The 22,636-nt window shown below is 34.8% G+C and overlaps 2 protein-coding genes across 2 annotated transcripts; both read left to right on the top strand.

The window, feature by feature from the left end:
• Nucleotides 1–269: 269 nt before the first annotated feature.
• Nucleotides 270–839, top strand: LOC128035513 (tropomyosin-2-like). Its single transcript, XM_052625285.1, has one exon. It carries the CDS (start codon nt 270–272, stop codon nt 837–839), a length of 570 nt encoding a protein of 189 aa, XP_052481245.1.
• Nucleotides 840–1,053: 214 nt separating this feature from the next.
• Nucleotides 1,054–10,620, top strand: LOC105762207 (uncharacterized). Its single transcript, XM_052625284.1, is given in 8 exon segments — nt 1,054–2,136; nt 2,218–3,003; nt 3,085–4,448; nt 4,696–5,589; nt 5,591–7,265; nt 7,392–7,526; nt 7,635–7,967; nt 10,105–10,620. Coding segments are annotated over 8 exon segments (6,786 nt in total).
• Nucleotides 10,621–22,636: the final 12,016 nt, after the last annotated feature.

Raw genomic sequence — 22,636 nt, 5'->3', positions numbered from 1 at the left:
AACATTCCTGGGCCGGGTTCAGAAAATAGCCAGTCAATAGAGGAGTATTTGCGTGTTGTCCCTACTGAGCTAGAAATCATAAAGCAAGACTTCGAAAGGAAAAATGCAGAATTAGAGAGGAAAATCGAGCAGATGGAGGAAGAAAAAGTGAATTTGAGGCTAGATGTGGATGTTCAGAAGCTCGAGGCTGATAAACTAAGGAAAGGGAAGCACAAGGCTGAAGAGGAGTTAGATAGCTTGAAGACTGATTACAAGAAGTCGCGTCATCCATGAGAACTAGGGCTTGGAAAGACTTGAGCGAAAGGCGTGAAGAAATTCGAGAGGAAAGAAACAAGTCAGACCGGTGGGAAAGAAAATTCCAAGAAGTCCAAGCACGAAATGAAGCCTTGGAGAAGAGCTTGTCAGAGAGTCAAAAAGAAAAAGGAAAACTAAAGGACAGAGTCGTTGAGTTAGAAGGGTCTCTCCGTCAACACAGAAGTCGAAATTCTGTAATAGAGCTGAAAGCAAGTCTGAGCAAGATTGAAGAAATGAAGGGTAAAATAAAAGAGTTGGAAGCAGCATTACAAAGTTGTGAGGGTCGGATTAAGCATCTAGAGGCAAAGGAAGGTCGTCAGAATGAGCAGCTTCATTATTTCCAGGATCAAGTCAGAAATAGGGATCACATTATGGGAGAAGCTGTTGTGCAGATTCGTGAAGTGGCAGATCACTTGCAAACTTTGGCGGTACAAGCTGACACGTTGAGCGTAAAGTACGAGCTAGAGTCAGATCGAGGACAAGAGTTGGCATCGTTGCTTAAAAGGATTAATGTCTTAAGTGTTAGGGCAAAGCCATATTTGTAACCCATTCTATGTAAAGAAATTTATTTTCTAATAAAGCTTTCTGAAAGTAATTGAAACTAGAATTAATGCCTTCTCTGCATTCATTTTCATACATCACATTGCATGCATTAAAAATTATCAAAGGGTTCTGATTAATCAAAATCATTTCTCAGTTAATCTGGAATCTAGCCAGCTAGTTCAGCACCGTTACAGTACACGAGCGAAATCAAGAAATATGGACCAAAGGTTGGAAAAGCTCGAAGGGTTCCAAAAAGAAATGCAAGATCAGCTTCAACAGCAAATGAAGGAACAACTCGAGAAGATTCAACAAAGTTTGATGGATAAAATGGAGGAATCACAAGGAAGTATGATAACAAAGTTAACGCGATTGTTAACCGAAGGGAAAGATAAGGGAAAGAACCCTGTAACAAGTATTGAAGAGGAAGATGAGGATGGACTCCACTATCCTCCAGGCTTCACTCCTTTACATGTGCAGCACCAAGCGGAAGGGTACCCGCGTAAATCTTCTGTTACGATTAGGCCTCAGCAAGTTCAAGCCGATGCTTCAAGGTCGATGAATTTTCAAATCGAATCAGGCTCAAGTCCTGAGAATAATACTGCCAATCCTATTGTTCCTGATTTCGATGAAGCAGTTGAAAGAGAGAAAACAAAAGAAGAATTACCAAAGCAATTTGAAGAAAGATGGAAGTGGATTGAGGAGAAATTCAAAGCGATGGAGACTACTGAAGGATGTCATGGGATGGATGCTAAGGATTTAAGTTTGGTGCCAGATTTGGTGCTTCCGTACAAGTTTAAAATGCCGAATTTTGAGAAGTATAATGGGACCACTTGCCCTGAAGCCCACATTACTATGTTTTGTAGGCGAATGACTGGGCATGTCAATAACGACCAGTTATTGATACATTGTTTTCAGGATAGCCTCACAGGGGCTGCGTCAAAATGGTATAATCATTTAAGCCGTGCTAAGATTAGCTCTTGGAGGGATTTAGCACAGGCTTTTATGAAGCAGTACGGTCATGTGGCAGAAATGATTCCTGATAGGATTACCTTACAGAACATGGAGAAAAAGTCGAATGAAGGTTTTAGACAATATGCTCAGAGGTGGAGAGAGGTGGCAGTGCAGGTCCAGCCACCGCTTCTTGAAAGAGAAATGACTATGCTTTTTGTAAACACGCTAAAGGCCCCTTTTATCACACACATGCTAGGCAGTGCCACGAAAAATTTTGCTGATATAGTCATGAGTGGTGAGATGATTGAAAGTGCTATAAAGAGCGGGAAGATTGATGTTGGAGATAACAATAGAAGATAAAATTCAAAGAAAAAAGAGGGTGAGGTAAACAACGTGAATACACATAGCAAATCAATTACGGTGAATCAGCCGAGGAAGGTGGTGACAGGTCAACAGGGTTCATCAAAACAGGAATCTGGTACAAGGCCAAGTAATGAGAGGCCTCAGTTTACACCCATTCCTATGTCGTACAAAGAGTTGTATCAGAATTTATTTAACGCGCACGTTGTTGCCCCATTTTATTTGACCCCCTTACAGCCTCCATATCCTAAATGGTATGACGCAAATGCACAATGCGATTACCATGCAGGAGTTACGGGGCACTCCATAGAGCATTGTACTGCTTTTAAAAAGTTTGTTGAGAAGTTACTTCAGATGGGCGTTGTCAAGATAGATGATTCATCAGGTACGGAAAATCCATTACCCAAACATAATGATGCAGGGGTAAACATGGTAGGTGAAGGTACAGGGAAGAAGGTCAAGAAGAATATTGCTGAGGTAAAGATCCCTTTGAGGAGGGTTTGGAAGGAAATGGTAGGAAGAAGATTGATTGTTTCAGATTTAGTGGAGGGTGGCAAGACCCAAAATTATTGTGAGTTCCATCAGGAGGTGGGACATGAAATTCAAAAATGTGAGAAGTTCAGAGCTCTGATCCAGAGCATGATGGATATTGGAGAAATAGAGTTTTTTGAAGAGGAAGAAAGAAAAGAAAATATATACGCATCGGAGTCAGAGACGAGGATTCCGAAGATAATCATCTCGCGCCCAAGAGTTACTGAAGTTAAGGCACAAATGACACCAAAGATTGTTATTCAAAAGCCGGTGAAGTTTCTATATAAGGATAACAAGAAGGTCCCTTGGAATTATGAATGCGAGGTAACAGTTTCGGAGAAAGAAGCTTTAGTTAGTGTTGAGAGAGAAAAACAAAAGACAGCTTTTTATGTGAATACTTAGAAGTATTATGGTCGGATAGATGATCAGACAGAATCGGTGGAGGAAAAAGTTATTGCAGCTGAGCAAAAGAAAGAGAAGAAGGCTGAATTAAGGCCATTGATTAATGAGCCAATAAAGGAGGAAGAAGCCACTGAATTCTTGAAATTTCTGAAACACAGTGAGTATAGCATGGTAAAGCAGCTACATAAGCAGCCAACTCATATATCTGTGTTGTCTTTGCTCATGAATTCAGAGTTACATCGAAATACGTTGATGAAGGCTTTAAATGAAGCGTACGTGGCAAGTGATATTTCTGTCAACCAATTGGGTCGGTTGGTGAACAATATAAGCGCTGATAATTTTATCTTCTTTAACGACGACAAAATACCATCTGGAGGTATGGGGTCCACGAAAGCTCTGCACATTACTGCTCGGTGTAAAGGAAGTTTGGTTTCGGGAGTTTTAATCGATAATGGGTCTGCATTGAATGTACTGCCCTTATCTACTATCAATAGGCTACCTGTAGATAGCTCACATATGAAAGCATGTCAAAACGTGGTAAGGGCGTTCGATGGAACGGAAAGAAAGGTTTTGGGGAGAATTGAGATACCGTTGCTGATTGGCCCGAATACTTATGAAGTAGATTTCATTGTAATGGATATCAAGCCTTCATATAATTGTTTATTGGGCAGACCTTGGATACATTCGGCAGGGGCCGTACCCTCAACGCTGCATCAGAAGTTAAAATTGGTGACAGAAGGACGGTTAGTGACAATAAATGCCGAGGAAAGTATTATTGCGTCAGTGACCAGCAATGCACCATATGTGGAGACGGACGAAGAGGTGGTGGAATGTTCTTTCCAGACTTTAGAGTTTATTAATACAACATTTATTGCTGAGGGGAATAGAATTCCAGTACCAAAGATATCCAAGACTACAAGAATGGGCCTTCAATTAATGGTGGGAAGAGGAGCTGTACCCGGAAAAGGTTTGGGAAGAGATTTGCAAGGAAGAGTTGAAGCACCAGTGATGAAAGAAAAGTTTGATCGCTTTGGTCTGGGTTATAGACCAAATGTAAAACAAAGAAGAAGGGAAATAGAGAGAAGACATGAGAGAAGAAAGGCACGCCTGAGTGGAATTGAAGTTAGTTGGGAGCCTATGGTTTTTCCTCATATATCCAAGACCTTCGTGTCAGGAGGGTTTATTCATACGGAACAAAGAGTGCTTGAGGTGGAAGGTGTTGAAGAAATATTAGGAGATGTTCACATCAATGCCCTAGACACGATTGGAAGAGAGACTTGGCTAGAGATTCGCCCTTACGAGCCTGGAAATGATCTAGACAATTGGACTGCGGAAGAGATTCCTGTAGTTTTTAGAGCTTGTTCAGAGTAAATATGCAGAACATCCTTATCGTTTTAACTTAAAATATAATTTCTTTATGGATTAGGCACATCTTGGATATTATAATAAATATACTTTTTCGTATGCATTTTTGAGCCAGTATTCTTTTATTTCTTTTTTTTCGAGTAATTATTCTTTTATTCTTTTTTGCTACATCATTCTTTATTCATTTCATAATCATATTTTGTTCATAAATTCATATACTCTTTGTATATTCTTTGGCACCTATCATAGGTCCCCAGATATCAATGATATGAATGAAGCTGCTTCAGACTCAGAATCACCTCTCGAACGAGATAGGTGTTTAGAAGGATCACAGAGTTTTGAAGATGACGTAGACTGTGATGTATCTCCGGACTTATTGAGAATAGTAGAAGAGGAGGATAAACAAATCTTACCTCATAAAGAATCATTGGAGATTGTGAGTCTAGAGGAGGGAAAGGAGGTAAAGATTGGAACTGACATTTCTGCCAAAACAAGGCAAGACCTCATTGAGTTACTCTGAGAATTCAAAGATGTCTTTGCATGGTCGTATCAAGATATGCCTGGGTTGAGCACTGATATTGTGGTGCACCGTCTTCCCATAAAAGAGGATTGCAAGCCGGTTCAGCAGAAACTCAGAAGAATGAGGCCTGACATTGTGCTAAAGATAAAAGAGGAAGTCAAGAAACAGTTTGACGCTGGTTTCTTGCAAGAAGTTAAGTATTCAGAATGGGTAGCTAATGTTGTCCCTGTCCCTAAGAAAGACGGGAAGGTGCGAATGTGTGTGGATTACAGAGACTTGAACAAAGCTAGTCCAAAAGATAATTTTCCGTTGCCTCACATTGATACTTTGGTAGATAATACTGCAGGCTATTCATTGTTTTCTTTCATGGACGATTTTTCTGGATATAATCAAATAAAGATGCACCCAGAAGATATGATAAAGACCACATTTATCACTTTATGGGGAACGTTCTGTTATAAAGTGATGCCCTTTGGATTAAAGAATGCGGGAGCAACTTATCAAAGAGCTATGGTAACTTTATTTCATGACATGATGCACAAGGAGATTGAGGTTTATGTTGACGATATGATTGCAAAATCTAGAACAGAAGAGGAGCATGTTCAAGTCTTGCGAAAATTATTTTGAGATTAAGAAATTTCCACTCAAGCTTAATCCAACAAAGTGCACTTTTGGAGCTAGATCGGGGAAGTTGTTGGGCTTCATAGTCAGTGGGAAAGGAATTGAAGTTGATCCAGACAAAGTCAGGGCAATACGTGATTTGCCTCCACCACACACACAGAAGGAAGTACGGGGTTTTCTGGGAAGATTGAACTACATTTCTCGGTTTATCTCACAACTGACTGAGAAATGTGATCCCCTATTCCGTCTCCTAAAAAAGCATAATCCTGGTGTATGGGATGAAGATTGCCAGAAGGCTTTTGGCAAAATAAAACAATATTTGTCTAATCCTCCAGTGTTATCACCACCTAATCCGGATAGGCCATTAATACTGTATCTAACAGTATTTGACAAATCCATGGGGTGCGTGTTGGGCCAACGTGATGAGACAGGGAGAAAGGAAAGGGCAATATACTATCTCAGTAAGAAATTCACCGATTGTGAAGCGAGATATTCAGCTATTGAGAAGTTGTGTTGTGCTTTGGTTTGGACAACTCGAAGATTACGACAATATATGTTGTATCACACGACATTGCTAATTTCAAAGTTAGACCCCTTAAAGTATATGATGGAGTCGACTGCTTTGAATGGGAGGATGGCTAGATGGCAGATCTTGCTTTCTGAATTTGACATAGTGTATGTGAGTCAGAAGGCTGTGAAAGGGAGCGCAAAAGCTGACTTTTTAGCTAGCAGAGCCTTGGTGGATTATGAGCCTTTGAACTTTGATTTCCCAAATGAGGATTTAATGTACGTGGCAACCACTGAAGAAAATTCCCAAATGGATCAGGTGTGGAAGTTAAATTTTGATGGAGCCTCAAATGCTGTGGGTAATAGAATTGGGGCAGTCCTAATATCTCCAAGTGGAGATCATTATCCTTTCGCTAGCAAACTGGATTTTGATTGCACAAATAATATGGCAGAGTATGAAGCATGCATTATGGGTGTTCGTGCAGCCAATGAGCGTAAAATCAAAGTGTTAGAAGTGTATGGGGATTCTGTACTGGTGATATATCAACTCAAAGGAGAATGGGAGACAAGGGACTCTAAACTGATCAGTTATCGAAAGATGGTTCTTGAATTGATGGATGAGTTTGATGACGTTACTTTTTATTATCTTCCACGAGATGAGAATCAAATGGCTGATGCGTTGGCTACCTTAGCCTCCCTAATCCGAGTGAATAGGTTAGAGGATATGAAGCCTATTCAGATAAGTATTTCTGAGGCCCCGGCTCATTGTTATAATGTTGAGGAGGAGGAAAAGGATGATCATCCCTGGTATTTGAATATATTGCGATATATAAAGAATCGTGAGTATCCAGATCATGCAACGGAGAATGATAAAAGAGCACTGATAAGATTGGCTATTGACTATGTTCTAGATGGGGAAATCCTGTACAAAAAAAGGAAGGATCAAGTACTGCTAAGATGTGTAGACGCAGTAGAAGCTAGAAAAATTCTAGAAGAAGTCCATGAAGGTATTTGTGGAACACATGCAAATGGATTCACAATGGCCAGGCAGATCATGAGATTTGGGTATTATTGGTCTACTTTGGAAAGAGATTGCATCAGCTATGCTAAGAAGTGCCATAAATGCCAAATTTATGGTGATAAAATACATGCACCTCCTTCACTTCTTCATGTTATGACTTCTCCATGGCCTTTCTCTATGTGGGGTATGGACGTCATTGGGCCAATATCGCCCAAAGCTTCTAACGGGCATCGCTTCATCTTTGTGGTTATTGACTACTTTACCAAATGGGTGGAGGCTGCTTCATATGCAAATATCACGAAGTCAGCTGTTAGCAAATTCTTGAAAAAGGAAATCATATGTCGATACGGAATGCCTGAGAGGATCATATCTGATAATGCGCTGAATTTAAACAATAGTGCAATAGCGGAGGTCTGCAGTCAATTCGGGATCAGACATCATAACTCGTCGCCATACCGCCCAAAGATGAATGGTGCAGTAGAAGCAGCCAATAAGAATATCAAGAAAATTGTGGGAAAGATGACCGAGACTTACAGGGATTGGAATGAGAAATTACCATTTGCTCTCTTTGCTTATAGAACATCTGTCAGGACGTCGACTGGGGCAACACCTTTCTCTTTGGTTTATGGCATGGAAGCAGTTCTACCTATTAAAATAGAAATTCCTTCTCTCCGAGTATTATCTGAGTTGAAATTGGATGAGGCAGATTGGGTTCAATCTCGTTACGATCAATTGAACTTAATTGAAGGGAAAAGGCTAAAAGTCATTCAAAGATGGTCGATGTATCAAAAGCGGATGATGCGGGCCTACAACAAAAAAGTTCGTCCCAGAGAATTTAATGAGGGGGAGCTGGTGTTGAAAAAGATCCTTCCTATACAAAAGGATTTTAGAGGGAAATGGATGCCAAATTTGGAAGGTCCGTATGTTGTAAAAAAGGCCTTTTCAGGGGGAGCTTTGATTTTGAGTGAGATGGATGGCAAGGACTTGCCAAATCCCGTAAACTCGGATTCAGTTAAAAAATACTTTTCCTAAAAAAAAAAGAAAGAAAGAAAAGGGAGAGGCCAATGTGAAAACCCGTAAAGGGCACTTTGGGACCAAAAGGGGATTTGAGTCGAAAACCCGAAAAAGGGCGGCTCAAATGCTGATCAGGTGACACATCCGGTGATCTTGCAATGATTGAATCAGTGGGAAAGGGGACGCAACATCTTGGGGGCATCGACAGAGTACTGTAGATCTTCTAAGCACATGTCGGATTCAGAGTGGTCTTCAGGAAGTTTGTGCAGAGAAGTTCAAACTGCGATATCTGGGGCACCTAGTCTTCATACTATTTATATTGAATTGCTTATTCTTGGAATACTTTATTCTTTTTCAAGATACGAGTCAACTCCTCTTTTGTTCTCAATATTATTGATAATTTATTCATTTCGAGCTATGCTCTTAATTCAATTCTATTTATTCAGTTCGAGCAGAGCTTATTGCATTAGAATAATGATTAGTAGACTAATAAAACTTTCACAAGGGAAGTTTTGCATATTACTCTAGAAGTTTCTAAATAATACGGGAACCTGAAATAGGACTATTGTTTAAAACACGCCTGGTTTAAAGGTGGGAAATCTGAGAAGGAAGAGTCTAAATTAAGACTATTTCTTTGGATTTTGTTGTCAAAAGCATTAATTAAACAAAATGACAAGATATCGTGTTGGTGACAAAGCGTCAATGAACAAACAAACTATGATCACCTTGCAATAAGAGGAGGTTTTCTCGGAGAAAGAATATTCTTCATTTTTGCATGTGCGTTTGGTATGACTCCCTAGAAATGGTGAAAGTGATGGAGGGGCTTTACATTCTGCGTCCTTGCATTGTGATAGTGGAGGATTGAGAAAAGGCTAGTTTTTTCTATCATTGGGTTACAATGGGAGAAAGATGGTACAAATGTTGCATCCCAGTAGATTAAACTTGGAAGTTTACAGTGGGGGCAACTGGATTAAGCGCTTTTGAAGATGTTAGCCAAGCAAGAAGGCGTTGTATAACGTCGGTGATAAAGCCTTAATAAATTTTGAGTAATGACAACCTAAGCGGGGTCATTCTCTAAAAGAAAAATTTTACATTCAAATGTCATTCATACACGTCTAGTTAGGAGCATTTGATTTATTCTGATCATGACATCCTAATCATTAGACATAATTAGGTTTATAAATTGAATTATACAGGTCATGTTCAACAGAGAACAAACCGGTGAAACTTCAATCCTATCTCCCTGAAGTTGCAGTGGAGCAGGCAAAATAAATCAATCCTATCTCCCTGAAGTTGCAGCGGAGTGAATTAACATCCAGATCTTATCTTTCTGAGGTTGCAGAGAGCAAATCGCATCCAGTCTTATCTCCCTGAAGTTGCAGTGGAGCAGACAGAAGAAACCAATCCTATCTCCCTGAAGTTGCAGCGGAGTGGATTAACATCCAGATCTTATCTTTACGAGGTTGCGAGAGCGATCGCATCCGATCTTATCTCCCGAAGTTGCAGTGGAGCGAGTGAAATAAATCAATCCTATCTCCCGGTTGTAGCGGAGTGGATTAACATCCGATCTTATCTTTCCGAGGTTGCGAGAGCGATCGCATCCGATCTTATCTCCCGAAGTTGCGGTGGAGCGATGAAGAAATCAATCCTATCTCCCGGTTGCGGCGGAGTGGATTAACATCCAGATCTTATCTTTCGATGTTACGAAGAGCGATCGCATCCGCCTTATCTCCCGAAGTTGCGGTGGAGCGAGCGAATAAATCAATCCTATCTCCCGGTTGTAGCGAATGGATTAACATCCGATCTTATCTTTTGAGGTTGCGAGAGCGATCGCATCCGATCTTATCTCCCGAAGTTGCGATGGAGCGATGTAAGAAATCAATCATATCTCCTTGAAGTTGCGTGAGTGGATTAACATCCGATCTTATCTTTCTAAGGTTACTGAAGCGATCGCATCCGCTTTTATCTCCCGAAGTTGCGATGGAGCGATGAAGAAATCAATCCTATCTCCCGGGTTACGGCGAGTGGATTAACATCCGAATCTTATCTTTCCGAGGTTACTGAGCGATCGCATCCGATCTTATCTCCCGAAGTTGCGATAGAGCGGATTAACATCCAGATCTTATCTTTACGAGGTTGCGAGAGCGATCGCATCCGATCTTATTTCTCCGAAATTACAGGAAACAGCGTAAGAAATCAATCCTATCTCCCGGTTGCGATGGAGCGGATTAACATCCAGATCTTATCTTTCCGAGGTTGCGAGAGCGATCGCATCCGATCTTATTTCTCCGGGTTACAGAGAACAGCGAAGAAATTAATCCTATCTCACCGGGTTACAATGAGTGGATTAACATCCGATCTTATCTTTCCGAGGTTGCGAGAGCGATCGCATCCGATCTTATTTCTCCGAAGTTGCGGGAATCGGCGAAGAAATCAATCCTATCTCCCCGGTTGCGGCGAGTGGATTAACATCCAGATCTTATCTTTCTGAGGTTGCAGAGAGCAGATCGCATCCAGTCTTATTTCTCTGAAGTTACAGGGGAACATGCAGAAGAAATCAATCCTATCTCCCTGAAGTTGCAGCGGAGTGGATTAACATCCAGATCTTATCTTTCTGAGGTTGCAGAGAGCAGATCGCATCCAGTCTTATTTCTCTAAAGTTGCAGGGGAATAGGCAGAAGAAATCAATCATATCTCCCTGAAGTTGCAGTGGAGTGGATTAACATCCAGATCTTATCTTTCTGAGGTTGCAGAGAGCAGATCGCATCCAGTCTTATTTCTCTGAAGTTGCAGGGGAACAGGCAGAAGAAATCAATCCTATCTCCCTGAAGTTACAGTGGAGCGGATTAACATCTAGATCTTATATTTCTGAGGTTGCAGAGAGCATGTCACATCCAGTTTTATCTCCCTGAAGTTGCAGTGGAGCAGACTAAAAATAGCAAATTTTGTTCTTTTGAAAAGCTACAAGTAAGAAGGAATGTGGTTACTTGAAGAAGAAGTGTACCAAAGTCCAGTATAGCCGGGCAAAATTGGTTATTTTAGAGTCTTTGCTATGTTCTCATTACATGACAACGAGCAAAGAGGGGCAGCTGTAATAAACAAATTTTGCCCGGCCCATTTACAATAACCCAAATTACTAAACCCAAGAACCCAAATTGCGGGCCCAATACGAACAAGCCCAAACCCCACCTAACCCTAGCGGTGACTAACAGCGGTTTGGGTGCATACGTTGCCCCTCCATCGTTCGGCAACCTCCACGTCGCTCACGTTCGCCCTTCAGCACAGATCTCAGAATCACGAACAACAAAGAAGCAAAATGGGGAGGATAGCTATTTGTAAACGGATTTGGCTATAAAAAAGCCATTCAAAATCTTGTAAGGGGGGTTACAAAAATTAAGAGAAAAAAAAAAAGAAATAGAGGATAGAAGGTTAGCAAAATTTGTACTAAAACACTGAAAAAAGATATCAAAGAGAAAAAGAGAACGTTTTGAAGGTGATAGATTCGGATCTTTTCTTTTTTCGTTTTTTACTGTTTTTTTTTGTTATTTTTGCTTCTCTTTTGTTTTTTTGTTTTTTTTCTTTCAAAGCACAAAGACAATAAAGAAAGGGAATAAAAGACATTACCGGTGCGGTGTTGTTGGAGGACTCCTTTGCTTTGACGCCATCGGAGTAGAGGAGGAGTTGGAACAGTAGAGGGAGAGAAGAGTTACGGCGCAATTTTGGGGAGTGGCTGAAAAGTGATTTTTTTAGGGTTCTGAGATGGGGTTATATATGGTTCAAAAAGGACAATTTGTGCATTTAGTCCTCATGTTCTTATGGAGTGCTTCAATTATTTTCTTTATCTTTCAGATTTTACCGCATATTTTATTCCTGTTTCAATCTAACCCGTGTTGTTGTGCAGCGTTTTGGGGAGTGGATTAATTCCCCTTTTGGTCCCTTACTATTAATTGCGTATTCTAATTGGTCCATTCGCATTTTATTATTTTCAAACTTACCCCAAATCACTGTTTTAAGTTTTAAATTGGCCGTTTTGTCATTATTATATTATTTTATTATTATTATATCTATATATATACGTATATGTATGTTAATATATATGTATTTATTTCAAATGTTTTTAGATACATATACATATTATATATTTTATTATTATTTGGCTTTCGTAGTTTTTGTTTTACATATGCATATAATATACATTATATTTTATAACATTTAAATGTTTTCGTATGTTACAATTTTTTTATATATGCTTATACATTATATATATATATTAAATGGATTTAAATGCGTATATATCTTTTATATTTTACTTTTATTTTATTTTCATACATTTATATATGTTTTTTATAATATATATACATGTTATTCAAAATTATTATAAATACATTTTCACATTCGTTTTATATATGTGTACATGTACATGCTTTCAAAATTTATTAATATTTTATATATATATACTTTTACTTTTATAAATACATGTACAAATTTTATATTTTATTTTCATAACTTTTGTATACACATAATTTAAAGTAAAATACTTGTTTCATATTGCATTAACCTTTTAACATATTTTTAAAATACATTTTGATTTTGTCAAATATTAAAATCGATTTCTTTTTATGATTCAAGGGTTTTCAAAATAAAACGATATTCAAAGTTAGGGATTTTCGAGGAAAATTGAGCCCTAACGTATTGGGTTCCGATTTTCTTCGTTAATTCCAAATAACCGAGAATATTCGTTATTTAAAATAAATAAAAATCATTTTCAGGAATTCGATAGGTTATGTCCTAACGTATTGGACATGACCTATTATTTTCTCGAAATGAAGATTTTCTTTGAAATTAATTGAAAAGTGATATTCAAAATTCGGGGATTTTGAGAAATTGTACCCTAACGTATTGGGTCTCAATTTCTTCGCATGACTTGAATAATTGATTATCCTTTTCAGATTTCAACATTTGAATTTAACAAAATCTTTTTAATTTTCGACACCAAGACATTAAATAATTAATTTGGTACCGATTTTTGGGCGTATTGAGGTGCTAACCCTTCCTCGTATGTGAATCGACTCCGAACTGTTTTCTCAAATTTCGTAGACCAAATTTGTTTTTAAGGTGAGCCGATCACACCTAAATCACGGATCGGTGGCGACTCCAATTTTTTAAAGTCGGTAACTAAATTTTTTGTTTTCAAAAAAATGGTTTCGACACTCGGTATCCAAGATTCTCGAGAGGATTGTGCCCTAACTTACTGGGCTTCAATTCACTTTGATGATTTAAATAACCGAATATCCCTTTTTCAATTTAAACTTAGAAATTCCAGATAAAAAACTCATTCTCGAGAATTCGATACGTGGTGTCCTAACGCATTGGATATGACGTATTGCTTTCTCGAGACGATGATTTTTTCTAACAAATAAATAAAGGCAATATTTGGTGTTTAGGAATTTTAAGAAATTGAACCCTAACTTACTGGGTTTTGATTTCTCGATTGACCCAAATAATCGGATATCCTTCTCAAAATACATAGGTTTTAAAAGTCAAGAAATAAATTTAATTTTGAGGATTTAAAGTGTTGCACTCTAACTTACTGAGTGTGACGATTTATTTCTTTGAAATAAGTAAATCTCATCGTCCAATTCATTTTACTCAAATTTTCTTTTCAAAGGATCGTATTTTAAAATCTTTTCAAAGTTTCGACACTAAGACATTAAACAATCGATTAGGTACCAATTTTGGGCGTTACGAGGGTGCTAACCCTTCCTCGTGCGTAACCGACTCCCGGACATATTTTCTCAAATCTCGCAGACCTAAAATTTATTTTTAATGGTGAATCGATCACACCTTAATAAAAGATCGGTGGCGGCTCTCCATTTTCATTTTTAATAAGTCGATAACAAAATTTTTTATTTTTCAAAAAAAAGTGGTTTCGACAATAATTAAACACACCGTACCGTACTCAACCGTCAATCTAAACTCCACATTAATTTGCTAAGGCTGGAGCAACTTCCAACTTCTCCTAAACATGTTTTACTTCGTCCCCCATTTTCAAATATAAATTATTGGAGCAAAACTAAATAACCGATGAAGCAGAACACGTAACAGACCGAGAGTTACATGTGCGCCGTGCTCAAACATTGACTTAGACATTGAAGCCTCCCCAAGACATGTCTAAAAAAAGTACAGGCAACGCTCTGCATTACACCCTTCGTCCTAATATTACTATTCTTGATTTTCTCTATCTTCAGGCACCATACAATGACTTAAAAACCACCTTTGCTTTACCCTACATCAACAACATAAATATATAATCTTCTAAATATGTAAAAATCGAAAAATTAAAGGAAAACATCGCTATGAATATTATTATATTGAAAAGAAACTGAGTAAAGATGTGTATACCTATTAATAGAGATATTTTATAGATTTGACCGTCGAAAAGGGAAACCAACCAATACAAGTTGCCGTGACTCATTGGCAAATGGCATTTTGGCTTTTGCAATTTAAAATCTCTATGGTCCATATTTCCCCTTTATCCTTCCATCAACCATTTCCAACACTGCTTTTTTTATTTTCCTTTGGTGCTTCGGTGCTGATATTGAGAGTAATTTCTTTTGTTGCACCAAACTTTGATCAGTTTCGATTCTTTTATTGTTATGATAATAACAAGCATAATTTATTTATTTATTTATATTTATAATTTATGATTCAGTTGTTTAACTTGACCTAATATTGTCAAAAACATGATGGAATACATTCAAACACACCTGAGCATGCGGTGTTTTTATTTTATTTTATTCTTTTTGGCATTTTTCTTTCAAATATAGAATCAACAATGAGCAATTTGATTTTAGTTGGTTTTTATTAAGATTTAAAGTTCTAAAATTTGAAAATTTATTTGCGTGTTTAATATTTAGTTAAAAAATATATAATGTGTAATAATCACAATGTGAATGTTCCAAAACTTTTACTTCTTCCATTTTCTTCCTTCGTCTTTTCTCGACTCGAGAAATTGTCCGCATACTCTTCTTCGAACTTTTCACATTTCACCCGAATCATCATGCAACTCTCAGCTTCTCTTCGTGCTTTGAAACATCGTTACTTCTGCTTCCTTAATCCTTACCATGCTTTCTATGCTGTCGAATCCATAGTTGTTTGATTACCTGCCAAACCGGTACTCATCTTCGATTTTAAGTTCATTCACAAGAGCAATTGGGCCATACATGTTTGACAAATTGATTAAATGCTAAAGTTACATATTTTATGTAATTAAATTGGTTAATTTATGAGAGTGCACCACTAATTTTTCCATGTTTTTGTTGAATTTTGTGCAGGGGTGCAATTTGGGGCTAAATAGAAGAAAAAGGAAACAATTGGGCTAGTTTGAAGAAAGGAGCAAAGAAGGAGGGCCAAAGCAGAATTTTTCCAAGATTAATTAGCTGAAATTTTTGTTGACTTAATAGGAGATTATGTAGGGATTTTTAATATTTTATTCCTTGATTTTCTATACTAGTTGGCTCTTAATTTAGCAAAGTTACTAGTATAAATAGTGGACTACTTCATTCATTTTTATCATCAAGTCTTGAACGAAGTCATTAATCAAGTTTTCAATCAAGCTTATTTCTCTTGCAATTCAAGCTTTTCTTTCCTTTTTGCAAATTTAGTTGCTGAAAACAATTCCTTATATTTTTACATCTATTAGTTTCTAGCTTTAGCACCCAAACCTTGCGTCACCTTCACCCATTTATTTTCATTTCTTTTTCATTTATTCAAATCTTCTCCAATTATGACCAATACCAACATGTCCCAAACCTTAGTCAAATTTTCAGCTTTAGGTTGGAGTTAGCCTCGTCAAGATCCATGAGTTACGAACCCGAGCAAATTAACTCCTAAAATTTCAGTACTTATTATTTCTCTTGATTAGGAGTATGATTTTGTCAACTCACAAAGTCAGATCAACATTAAGTCAAAAAAGACGTCGTTTGATTTAGTGTGGTTAGACGTACAGTTGGAATTCCGAAAGGAACGTTTCTAATCGGTTTTCTGTGAACACATTGGCGTGCCAAGTGGAGATTGCTGTTTGGTTCCGTCAAGGGAAGTAGTAACCGGATTTAAATGTCCCACGCGGTTGAGGGCATTGGTTCGAGTTAGGTTCTTCTAGAACGCAAACTTGCCGCCGGAGTTCTAAATCACGAACGTTTCGTGGTTGTTCGATTGGTAAGGGTTAGTTATTAGACGTTCCATAACTAATTTACACAAGGAAGAGTTGGTGTCCGAGGCGTCCTTGATAGCTATAACTAGCTTATTGGAAAAGAGGAGTTCATCTAATTTTGAGGATCGGTTCAAAGACGAGGAAAAATTCGTGCCTAAAGCTGAGCTTATTTTAATTAATTTTTCTTCAGATTTATTTAACTGCTTTTTATTATTTATTTTTGGCTTTTACTTTTTACGCATTTTATTTATTTATTTCAGGTTCCAGGTTTTCGATTTTATCCTCCCCAAATTTTTTGGGCACGACAACTGCCCCGACATAAATTTGGTCAAGAGAGCAACAATTTGCAGTAAACCCAGTCTCTGAGGGATCGACCCTACTCCCTATACTGCTTAAATTTGCAAAATTAGGTGTAGGTTTATATTGGTGGATTCGACACCCATCACAAATCTAACTTTTTTTTTTATGGAAATAAATTTAACAAACCCTAGATGGCCAATTGGGCAATACGCCATATGCCATGTCTCAATTTATATAGAAATTTCTTAATGAATTATTTTAAGAAAATACCTGTTAGAAGGAACACTTTTTTTTTATAAAGATAAAATGGTGCTTTTATATATACATGAGGGAGCAACTGCGATTAGTGTTGTTGGTGGGTTGGATGAGAATTGAGATTGGGTTTCAAGTTATTTTATGGCGTTAACAATTTTTTCTTCTTTGTTTTTAAGTCTGGTATACTTAAATTTGTAAATGATTGATAAAGTCTAAACCCAATTTAAGTATGTCCTTATTTTTCTTAAAAATAAAAATAATAATAATTCATGCTACTTTTAATTTATTATACAATAATTTTATGTGTTTTTCTTTTATTAAAATTTTAAATATATACAACTTAACATTTTTTAATATTGACATTATAACATTAAATTTTATTATAAGTTTAATTTTTATGTGATAAAATTATAAAAATAAAACAATATATTACAATATCAAATATAGGTTAGGTTGTATATATATTCCTTCTTCCTCTCCTTTTATGCTTTTTTTTACAGAACATTTTGGGATTTATAATTTTGATAATGGTTTTCGAAAGCTAATCAATAGTCGAATCGATCAGACTACTAGTTCTTAGTTTGATTGGTTCGTGCGATTTGATCAAATCAATTATTAAAAATTTATAAAATAGATTTAAAATAGAGAAAAACCAATTCAACTGGGTTTTTAGCTCAATTCAACCGATCAGTATCGGACCATCAGTTTGTGAGTCAATCCATTCAACCCTTATTTTTGAAAACACTAGTTTTGATCAATGAAAAAACTTTTTTGATCCTGTCAGGTCGAACGAGTAGTCAGTGAAGTTTGAAAACAAAATTAATTGCTAACGCCTCAACCTCGAGAGGGCAAATTTTGAGCATTGTTGGCTTTGTGAAAAAAAAAATAATGTAAAAGAAAATAAAGGAATTTAAAAATTATTTTTTAAAAGTTTATATAATGTAACAGTTTATTATTAGCTGAAATTTCTTTAATCAATATAATATTTTGATGTAAAATTAGTAATGAAAAAATAGTTTAGTACCACTTGTGACAAAAAAGTTTAGGTATCAACTTAAGAAAAATGATATAATTTAGATACTAATTTGTGGGTTAAGCATTTTTTAAAAAAATTGACGTTAACGGTTTGACTGGAATTTTTAATCAATAAAGTATAATATAGTTTAGGTACTATTATTAGCTGGAATTTTTTAATCAATATAATATTTTGATGTAAAATGGTAATGAAGAAATAGTTTAGGTACCACTAATGACAGAAAAAGTTTAGATACCAACTTAAGAAAATGATATAGTTTAGGAATTAATTTGTGGGTTAGGCCTTTTTTAAAAAATTTGACGTAACGGTTTGATTAATGTTTGAACTAATAGAGGTACGAACTTGAGAAAAAAATAATTTAGGTATTACTTGTGACTAAAAAAAAAGTTAAAGTACCAAAATGAAAAAATATAATTTATGTACCAATTTGTTGGTTAAGCCCCTTTTCTTTATACATTTCTTAATTTTTTTTAAAGTTCCCAAATCCCAAACTAATTAAATTGAAGGATAATACATTTAAGCATGCTTAAACTCCACATTGTAAAACTACTTTAACAACAACAGTGTTAATTAAATTAAGACTCAATCGATTTTTTTATCGCTTTCTTAAGCTTATTTTAGGGAGAGCCGACTAAGTATTAGCTCAGTTGACATCTGCCTTATTGCTAGTGCAGGAGGACGTAAGTTCGAGTGCGCTAAAACACGTTTATTCTCCTATTTAAAAGTTGAGGATGAGTTATGGATAGTTCTAGGTAGACTTGTTCATGGGTCAGGCTACTCGCCGAAGCCCAAAGGCCCCCTCAAAATTTAAAAGGGTTTGTATAAAAATATTTGGCCTAAAAATGGGCTTGAGAAAAAATTAGACCCTTTTAAAATATGGGTCAGGTTCGAGCTTAAACATTTAAGGCCCGAGCTTGGCCCGGTCCATTTTTAAAGTTTTTAATGTTTTATATTATGTTATTTTTATATATTATATATTTTATAACACATAAAAATTAAATCTATAGTAGTATTATATACTACTATAATATAAACATTAACAAATGTTAAAATTGCTATATACAAATTTTCAATAAATAAAAAATATATAAAATTATTAAATGTTAAATTAAAAGTAATATAAATATATATTTAAATCTAACCCAAACTTAAACAAACATAAAACATGTCAATATTATCCCTAAACTCGACTTCAGCCTACCCATAAACACTTTAGGCATTATTTTGGGGAGAGGTTTCACTGTCACTCCCATAGCACCACACACCCACACACCGAGTGGGCAATGTTTTACATAGGAAAGGAAAAAGAAAAAAGAGTAGAATTGAGGGAGAAGCCTAAATAAGTAAAGGAAACCCAAAGCTATTCTATTGCTACATATCTTTAGAGTCCCTTGTCCTTTCATTACTGATTACACCAAGGGTCAGATTTTGCACTTAAGTTTATGAATTTAGGCTGGTTTAAATTAATATTTGCTTTAATACGTAGTTTATCTTCTAAAATTGTTTAAAAATATTTAGTTGGTATTTAATTTTTTAGATCTAGTTAGTATTTAAATTTATATTCTGTTATTCAAGTTGATTTCTTCACGTAATCTAATGATGACATATAGTAGCTTTATAACATAGTATGTGACGAACATTAATTAAAAAAATAAAAAATATTTAAAATAAATAAATTAATAAAATTATAAATTTTAGTCTAGATTTTTTATGCGAAAAAAATTATACTTTCTCTTATTAATTTATATATTTTTAGAAGTATTTTTTAATTTTTAATTGTATATTTTTCTCATGTTATATTAAGAGGTTGCCTCGCATCATCAAGAGATTGGCTATCAGTGCTACATCAGCATAAACTAACGGTGTTAGTATAGAGGTAACAACCTAGGTGACGAAATATAAGTTCAGATACAGATTAGATCCAAAATAAAATTTCTGCTACCAACTAAATGCTTTGAAATAAGTTCATGGAACAAACTACATATTAATCATTAATATTTAATATCTATAAAATTTGTTGTTTAATAATAAAATTGTGTTTAAATTTAACTATAATAATATACATATATATAAATTTAAGGTATATTTAACATTATTTTTGGCTGTCTAAAAATATTATATTAATTTTTTTGGTGAATTACAGGAGGAAGACAAAACTCTAATAGTAATATAATTAGCGCAACTTGAACCCAAATCATACCTGAAACAGTAAAAGTATAGGACAGTAAACACTCTGGTTATCATGTCAATACACGGGTTCATATTAGATTAACCTTTAACATAAATGACTTGATTTTTAAATATTATTTTGAACAGTAAAGTATGCTTTGGGCCGTTCATTGTTGTTCCATCTAACATCATTCCTTTTAGATTTAAAGAATGATTTAGCCCTACACTATACCTTTTTTTTTTTTTTTTTTAAACTAAACTGATACTCAAAGTGTTATTTTGTTAATCGATTCAATGTATTGGGGTTGAAAAAGTGGATTAACATGTGGCGCTTACTAAAATGTATAACATGGCATTTTCGACCGGTTAGAACATAAGCATGTTGCATTCATCTGTATTGAAATTAAAAATATATAATAAATTTAATAGGAATTTTTAAAAAATAATTAAACATTCCATACTTAATCCATAAAGTAGTACTTAAAGTATATCATTTTACCAATAAATTTCCATTTGTGCAAATAATTTGTGGCTTAAGCTTCTTTTAAAATAGATTTAATGATTTAATTAGCGAAGTATCAATTTAAGAAAAATAATTTAAGTGCCAAGATGGAAAAAAAATAGAATAGCTTGCAAATCATCTTATTGGTTAAGCAAAAAAAAAATTATTGCAATTTGTCTAGTATATATATATGCAAAGCCAGAGGCTCTAACCCTTTAAAATCATTTTTTTATTTAGAATCTTTATAATTTATAAAATAAATAAATTAGTAATGGTAAATTTGTACTTTGGCTCCTCTTAAAAATAAAAAAATTGATTTAATCCTTTAAAATTATTAAAAATAGATTAAAAATTATTAGAAATTGTAAACTATTGTAAAAATTATAAAAATGATTATAAACCATAAAATATTATAAATAATTATTTAAAATTTAAAAACTAGTAAAATTATTATATCTTAGAATAAAGTATATCATTGCTAACCATATTTAAAATATTAAAAATTGATATAAAAATTGTATATAGTAATGCAATCATTTTTATAAAAATTATATTTTAATAATGATTGAATAATTTTATATTTTAAAATATATCAATTTTAGTACTTTACTAGTGTTACTGACAACATGTTTATTTGACTTGGTTCCCTATTTAATTTATGGAGTAAGCGTTCTTCATTTATCATTATGCACATGCTCTTTTTATTTTGTACCAATGTTTTTAGAATGGTCAAACATTCAACAATAGTTTTAAGATTTTGGTATTGAGACAAATAATTTGTCTTGAGATAGTAAAAATATTTGAAATAATTAAAATATTATTGATTTGAAATAATATTATTTTTATTATTTAAATAACTAAAAAACTTATCCAAATTTATCTACCATTTATAAATTCCGATTAATTATATTATAAAGGTGATATCATTCCAAGAGACCATATCCAAGCTCTAGTAAATGTGATCTATAAAATTTTAAAATATTAAAATATCTAATGTGTTTTTTAATTTTAGTAATTTTATATTGTTTTTTAATTTTATAGTTTTTTATAACTTTTTTGTAATTTCTTTTCATTTTAAATATTTTTTACAAATGATGGCATCATTGTGATGTCATTGTATGACACAAGTCAACATATAATTGATTAGATATTTCAATCGTTAATTTTTAACGTTCAAAAGTTTAGTTTTATAAAATTTTATAAACCTAATTTAATAAGTGGTATATTTCAAAGTAGAGGTGATCATGAGCCGGGCTGGGTCGGGTTCGGGCCGGGCCCAAACAAAATCTTAGGTTCGGGTTTTAGGCCTAACCCGACCCAAAATATGGGCTTAAAAATTTGTTCAAGCCTAGCCCGAGAGAAAATTACTAAGCTCGAGCCCGGCTCGGCCCATATTTAATATATATTATATATATATATTTGATTAAAAATAAAAAAAATATTTAATATATAATTCGGGTCGGGCCAGGCCCGGGCCAAAAAAGTTTCACCCAAAACGGGCCTCATTTTTTGTCCAAACTCATATTTCGGGCCTATATTTTTACCCAAACCCTCCCATTTTTCGGACGGGTCGGGCCGGGTAGCCCAATCCATGATCACCTCTACTTCAAGGGCTAAAATGTGTATTAAACCTAATTTTATAAAAGTTTGGTTTTTTATTTATAGAATTTATATTTATATACTTTTACCATTTTCTAAAATAGAGTTTATATATAAATAATAATATTTATCTATCACACTTGATTTGGTGAAAGTACCAAGTGCATTCTAATAAACACATGGCAGTCAATTTTTCTTAACATCATTAAATTAAATGTAACTTAACATACCAAATTGAGCTAAAAAAAAAAACCAAATTTTAAAATATATACAATTTAGTGGGAAATTATGCTTTAAGCTTTCTTTTACATGTTGATGAATTTTTTATGTTTTCTCTTCCTCCTTTCCAAATTCGAAACCAAAATACAGGTGAAATGTGTGTGAGAGAGAGTTCACCTTTTGTTTTTTTGAAAGTATTTTCTTGTGTTTAGGGC

Source organism: Gossypium raimondii, chromosome 12, assembly GCF_025698545.1.
Source record: "Gossypium raimondii isolate GPD5lz chromosome 12, ASM2569854v1, whole genome shotgun sequence".
NCBI classification, from domain to species: Eukaryota; Viridiplantae; Streptophyta; class Magnoliopsida; order Malvales; family Malvaceae; genus Gossypium; species Gossypium raimondii.
The sequence above is the reverse complement of the archived record's forward strand: the minus strand, read 5'-3'. Positions and strand labels throughout refer to the sequence as shown.

What these genes read in the sequence shown, in the direction of transcription:
- LOC128035513 (XM_052625285.1), top strand. Translation starts at nt 270, where the DNA reads ATGAGAACTAGGGCTTGGAAAGACTTGAGCGAAAGGCGTGAAGAAATT.